Source organism: Sciurus carolinensis, chromosome 19, assembly GCF_902686445.1.
Source record: "Sciurus carolinensis chromosome 19, mSciCar1.2, whole genome shotgun sequence".
NCBI lineage: Eukaryota > Metazoa > Chordata > Mammalia > Rodentia > Sciuridae > Sciurus > Sciurus carolinensis.
In genome coordinates, this window is record NC_062231.1 from 3,335,505 (window position 1) to 3,342,356 (window position 6,852).

At 42.6% G+C, this 6,852-nt stretch overlaps 1 protein-coding gene across 1 annotated transcript; it reads left to right on the plus strand.

Annotated features, from left to right (window-relative positions):
- The first annotated feature begins 4,290 nt into the window (after positions 1–4,290).
- On the plus strand, positions 4,291–5,305 carry LOC124971087 (lipid droplet-associated hydrolase-like). The gene is given in 2 exon segments (XM_047534826.1): positions 4,291–4,423; positions 4,425–5,305. Coding segments are annotated over 2 exon segments (957 nt in total). The 5' UTR covers positions 4,291–4,330; the 3' UTR covers positions 5,289–5,305.
- The last annotated feature ends 1,547 nt before the right edge of the window (positions 5,306–6,852 follow it).

Consider the following 6,852-nt stretch of genomic DNA (forward strand, 5'->3'; position numbering starts at 1 on the left):
GCATTATTACAGGCCATAGGCTGTGGAGTCGTTCCTCTTTATTGTGTTGCTCACCAAGTTGAAAGTTAGGGTTTAAGATGTTCAGACTTTCTTTCTTGGAAATTTGGTGTGTGTGGGCTGGGTGTGGGTGGGGTGGTGTATACACAGGCTGGGGAGGGTGGCCCAGCAGCAAAGTGGTGTGTGGGGTAAGCTGGGTTGTAGCTGTGAGGAGGTGGGCTGGGTCAGCCAGTGTAATGGCTTGTGGTGCAGACTTAGCTGGCCTAGTCCAGGTGGAACTGGTGGCAAAGAAGCAAGCTGGTTGGGCCTAGTGGCATAGTGTCTGGTCGGGTTAGGCAGGCCTGGTTTTTCAGCCAGCATTTGCTGTGGCTGGGTGGTGAAGAAGCAGGTTATGTGTGGCAAACCTGGCTGGCCCGGGCAAGTGGATCATGGCTGGGTGATGGGTCTTGTTGGCCAGTGCCAACTTGGGATGGTCTGGGCAGGCCATGCAGTAAAATGGCGTCATGGAAAGCTGCAGGCCTAGGCAGTAAATTGGTACTTTGGGTAATGAGCCAGTGGGTTGGTCCACTGGGGTTTGGGGGGCCAAGTGACTCAGGTGTGGACAGCTTCTGAACCTGGTGTTCACCATGTTCCCAGGGAACCAGTGGGTGATGGAACAGGTGGGCGCCAGAGACAGGTGAGTGCTGGGGACCTGATGGTTATGAGAAACTGGGCAGGTGCCAGAACTCATGGTCTCCAAGGACCCAGGTAGCTGGGAGGGCTTTGGGGATTAGACTGGTGCTGAGACTCTGAAGGGGCCAGCCAGAGTGGACTTAAGAAATGGCTGGAGTGGACCCTAGGAACCTGGATTGTGCTGGGTTGGCAGTCCCTGCAACCAGACAGCTGGGGACATTGAGAGCAAAGTGCCTGCACATGACTTCCAACTTCCTGACCTGCTGAAGCTGGCCTTGTTTGCCACATGGAAGCTACAGGACCCACAGAGTTGTGGAGAGTTGTGTTCCCTCTACCTTCTCCAACTTGTGTTCTCCTGGGCAAAGTGCTCTCAGTTTCTGATTTTTCATAGTTTTTTGGGGGGGGGGTTCAATTACTTCCTTGCTAGGCTCAGGTAGATTATCATGGAGTTTGCTCTGAACTCATGGAACTGGGTTTCCATTTCCATTGGTTTCACCATCTGTAGTCCCAAGACGGTTCCTAGACTGGCTCATAAGGGTGATTGATAAACTCAGGGCAACCACTTTTTAGATCTGTTTAATGAGTCAAAGGGCCTTTGATTCAGCTAGGGCACACTGCCCTTCTAGTCTCAGGATTTTTCTCTCTAAGCCTCAGGGAGAAGCAGTATTACCACTTTTTGAGTTCTGGGTAGCAGAGCTAGGAGAAATGTTGAATCACTCTAAATCTGCAATCTTGCCTGTCCCCCAACAATCTTATTTATGTTTTCAAATAACCAATTCTGTCTTGTGTTCATTTCTTCTTATTTTTATGCAGCACTTGGAACACCCCCAATTCCTCATGCATGCTAGTCATGAGCTATATCACAGAGCTCAATCCCTGCCCCTACTGTCTCATAATTTAAGGATTTCTTCTGGAAAAAATATCTCATAGCTCATAAATGTACATTTTGCTGACATAATTTAGGTGACATTAAATACCTTGGAATCAGATAGCTGCTTGAGGAAAAACCAAACTTACCTGGCTAACTTTTCTCACAGGTTGACTCTGTGATGCTGGGAGAAGAAATAATTGCTACATTTTTTTGTGGTCTACCACCCAGTGTGTCTTCCTCTATGATAAACAATCTGTCTGATTAGCAAACAAAAATTATGCCATATTCCTGTTTAAGAAACTTGAGGAAATACCTGGGTGGAGAATCCCCTGTGTCATGGCCTGGTGAGCCAGGCACTATGGATTCATGCACTGTGCATGACAGTCTTTTTTTTTTTTTAATTTAAGTTTTTAGTTTTACAGACTGCATTTTGATTCACTGTACATCAATGGGGTACAATAATGTAGGTTTACACCATTCATGTAATCATACACATACATAGGGTAATACTATCTGTCTCATTCTACTAACTTACCTCTCCCTCCTACCCCTTTTTTCTCTACACCATCCAAAGTTCCCTTATTCTTTTCTTCCCCCTCTCTACCACCCGCCTTGTTATGTATCATCATTCAGTTATCAGAGAAAACATTCAGCCTTTGGTTTTTTGGGCTTGGCCTATTTCCCTTAGCATATTATTTTCCAACTTCATCCATTTACTACCAAATGCCATAATTTTATTCTTCTTTATGGCTAAGTAATATTCCATTGTGTATATATACCACAATTTCTTTATTCAGTCATCAATTGAAGGGCATCCCAGCTGGTTCCACTATCTGGCTATTGTGATTTGAGCAGCTAAGAACATTGATGTGGCTGCGTCACTATAGTATGGTGATTTTAAGTCCTTTGGGTATAAATCAAGGAGTGGGATAGCTAGGTCAAATGGTAGCTCCATGCCAAGTTTTCTGAGGAATCTCCACACTGCTTTCCAGAGTGGCTGTGCAAATTTGCACCTCCATCAGCCATGGATGAGTGTGCCTTTATCCCCAAATCCATGTCAACAATTATTATTGCTTGTGTTCTTGATAATAGCCATTCTAATTGGAGTTAGATAAAATCTGAGGGTGGTTTTAATTGGCCTTCTCTAATTACTAGAGTGACATTTTTTATTAAGCTAATGAACTCAATGTTCTGTATTTAGCCTAGCTAAGTCTTTAAAAATGAATCACCTAGTGTGTAAACTTCCTCTTGAAAAACTTATTTGAATAAAGAGAGACTTTAGTCATGATTCCGGTTACTTCCTAAATAATTTAATAAAACATAAAAACTTAAGAATTGTTGATTTGTCTAATATCACTACTCCCAGAGAGTTAGTTTTGAATTGTGAGAGCCCTCTGGTCACATCCTACTACCCCATGAACTTTGATTTCTCTCTCTCACATTCTGTCCTGGGGATTTTCACTCCTCACTCACAGAATAAAAGTTTCCTGATTCTTAGGAGAGATGCGTGTTCCATCTCAGGAGTCTGTGGTCATCAAATAGAAGGGGTTGTACATTTATAGTGCATTTAGTGACACTAGAAATTCCTGTAGAATGAGAATTAATTGGCCTAAAATGAATGTCCTTTGCTTCTTTGGCTAACGGCCAGAATAAAATATTTTAATATCTTTTTTAACCTGAAACAGAAGTGCAAATCTGAAGCTGAGTTTGGAAATCCTAGAAGGCATAGTACCCTAAATGATATGTTCAGTGTGAGAGTGAACCGGGATGAGAGTCTCACATTTTAGGGAGAGGACCCTCAGAGTCATGGGGACCCATGCAAGGTGTCAGTAACCACTCACTCCAGAGTAGAGGCATTACAATATATGGAATGGTTTCCAACTAATTTGAACGTAGGTTTAAAAAACAAGAGTATGGGTTTAGTGTATGTGATTGGCAGCTTTCACATCCCTCACACAGATGTGTCCAGGGAATGAAAAGTTTTGAGTTCAACTCTCCCTAGGTTGCTACTACCCAGCAGAGAATAAAGTAGAAGAGAGACAGGTGGCAGGTTCCACTGGGGTAGCCATAGCTCTTCATTCTCCTGTGGGATCTTGTCACCTCCTTACAGATGCTAAAATTCAAGGCCTACAGAGAGGTGAGTTAAAGATGTCCTTTTTAAAAACTGTATAGGATCAGCTCAAGTCCCCTGACTCCCCAAGTGACCTGCCTACGTAAGTGCCTTTCTATTCCTCAGATGCAGTATCAGTGTGTGAGTAGGCTTCTGTGATTTTGATGAATATCAAAATAGCCAACTTGTGTCTTAAGTTTTTTATTAGCCCTAATGATTGATTCACGTATACCCATACTCAACAGCTCAGAGTATCGTTTAGATTAAAATTGAAAGGGAATTTTTAAAAAATTGATTTAGACCTTTAATTTGGTGACCCATGAATATTTGTAAACATTTTTCATAAGAAATTATAATTTCAAGTAGATCATTTTTTGTTCCCATTTATTTGTCAGATGATAATGAATTTAATTTGTTGCTATATCAGTTCTCAAAGTACATAGTGTTATATTCTCTGGTTATTTTGTATTTCAGCTTTATTAATTCATATTTATATTCACATAGGCCAAGATAAAGTCTAACCCCAGAATTTTATTATACATCCTTGTTTTTCCTTCTCTTGTCTCCATAAATCAATTCAAAATATTATTTATGTAGAAAACCTGTGGGTTAGTAATTTTAAAGATATCTTGGCCACGCCTCCCCAGGAGCCAGAGCTGAAGCCTTGTGGGTGGACAGAAATGGGCTCAGAAATCAAGGAAGAAATCCCTTTACATGAGGAATTTGTTCTGTGTGGTGGAGTTGAAACACAGGTTCTAAAATGTGGTCCCTGGGGGTGACCTCTTTAATGATCAAAATGTCAGCAGACCTAAACTGCTTATTTTCATTATTCCTGGAAACCCGGGTTTTTCTTCTTTTTATGTGCCATTTGCAAAGGCTTTGTACTCTTTGACAAACAAATGCTTTCCTGGGCATGCCTTGGCCCCCAAAGACACGAAGATTCTTACAGCATCAGAGGATGCAAATGCTCAAGAAATTAAGGACATCTATGGACTACATGGTCAAATAGAACACAAACTAGCTTTCCTGAGAACCCATGTGCCAAAGGAAGTAAAGCTTATACTCATTGGCCATTCAATAGGCAGCTACATTGCTCTTCAGATCTTGAAGCGTGCCCCCGAGCTTCCAGTCATTCACACCTTCCTACTGTTCCCAACCATTGAGAGAATGGCCGAATCACCCAAAGGCAGGATTGCCACTCCACTTCTGTGCTGGTTTCGATATGCTCTCTATGTCACTGGCTACTTATTACTTATACCATGTCCCGAGAAAATCAAGTCCTTGTTAATCAGAATGGCCCTTCAAGCAATGAACTTGAAGACGGAATTTTTACAGACGAATATATTACAACCGTTCTGCCTTGCTAATGCTGCCTACCTTGGAGGCCAAGAAATGATGCAGGTGGTGAAGAGGGATGATGAAATCATAAAGGAACATTTATCTAAGCTTACATTTTACTATGGTACCATAGATGGCTGGTGTCCAAAAAAGTATTATGAAGACATCAAGAAAGATTTTCCAGAAGGAGATATTCGACTCTGTGAGAAAAAAATACCTCATGCTTTTATCCTCCATTTTAGCCAAGAAATGGCTGACATGATTGCTGACTGGCTGAAAGCTAATCTGTCCAAAATATAATGAGACGCAGGAAACAAGCACCTCTAGCCAGATGGAGGAGGCAGTAGATGTACTAGGCTTAACAGATTTAATTTTCCTTTGATCTTTAATGTTAAAAAAGAAAGAAGTGAGAATCTCTTGGCTTCAAAAATTCCCAGCTCCCTGTCTAAAGGCTGAGGTGAACATGTGGTGAATCATTCCATAGCATCAACAGCACATTTTCCAAGACTCAGGAACATTATTATCCACACAACGACTCCTCTTGGCACAAGAGCCCAGTGGCACTATATGATGTATTTGGTCAGTGGGATTCCTGCAGACAAAAGAAAAATCTAAATTTAGGTGCCTTTAATTGAGTTGCATTGTAGAATAGACTCTTCTGGAGGAAATTATGAAATACTTAATTGAAAACGTAAAAGACATACTTAAATGAAAATAAATACTGAAGTGAGATTATAAGAGAAAATACAGGAGACCAAGGAACGTGAAGAGTGTGGTCAGTTGCGTAAAGTGTACTAGTTCTTAACAAGGACACAGGAAGTGATGAGCCATGGATATTGGCAGTGAACATGGACGGAAGGTGAGAGTGAGCCCAGTCTACCTGAGCACAGGTCTCTCCTGAGATCATCAGGGTGACATCATGATCTGCCAGCATTAGACCAAGAATAAAGTTCACCAGACAGTACTCTGGTCAGCTAACCAGATAAAAGAGTGGTTGAAGGATCCCAACTCTGCCTCCTGTCTCAGCGCAGCCAGCAAGCTGTGTGTGGAGCCTTGGCCCGCCAGGTGATGAGCCCCTGCAGGCCCCTCACCTCCTGAGTCAGAAAGTGGAGGCTCTGGGCTGCCCCAACCGGATGCGAATGGGCCCATATGCAGTTGCTTTTTCTGTGTTGAAGGCCAGCAGCCAGCCAAGTACTGTGCTAGCCTTTGGTGAGAATGGTGTACTTAACTACTGTAAATTCTTTTTTTCTGAAAATCTCCTAGTAAATAATTTGGGGGAAGGTGTTTTAAATTCCTGAGTAAAGCATTAGCATAAATTGATTATTCTCCATTTGCATTATTTGTGGGGAATAAATTATTTTGCTAACAAACCAAAGTAAGCCATTAAACTATGTGAATTCAACTTCTCTGGACACATGGAGGTCTAGAAGAGAGAAGCAGCTTCTCTGGCTGAGAGCAGACTGTATCCTGAGGTCTTAGGAACCAAGAAGTCTCACTGGCTGCAGTGACAGTGGATGACCAATCAGAAACATTCCAGTTTTCTCCTAAAGGAAAGCCCTCAGGCATTATCATGCTTTAAGGACAATAAGACACTCTCCTTCCTCTCAAAACTTAAGGCCCCATAATGAAAGATCCAGCTCCAATATGCTGCCAGCCCCGTGGTGAGTGTTGAATGAGTTATTGTCCTTTGGCCCGGCTTCTGCATCAGAGCAAATGGAGCAAATGCTGCAGAAGGGAAAAGCCAGGCCCCACTCGGAGTGTTATTGCTGCAAGGGGAAGAGCCTTAGATAACAGGCTGTGGGCACAGGGCTCCACGCAAGTCCTCATCAGCACCTGCATGGGGAGGCCTTCTCGAAAGCTGACA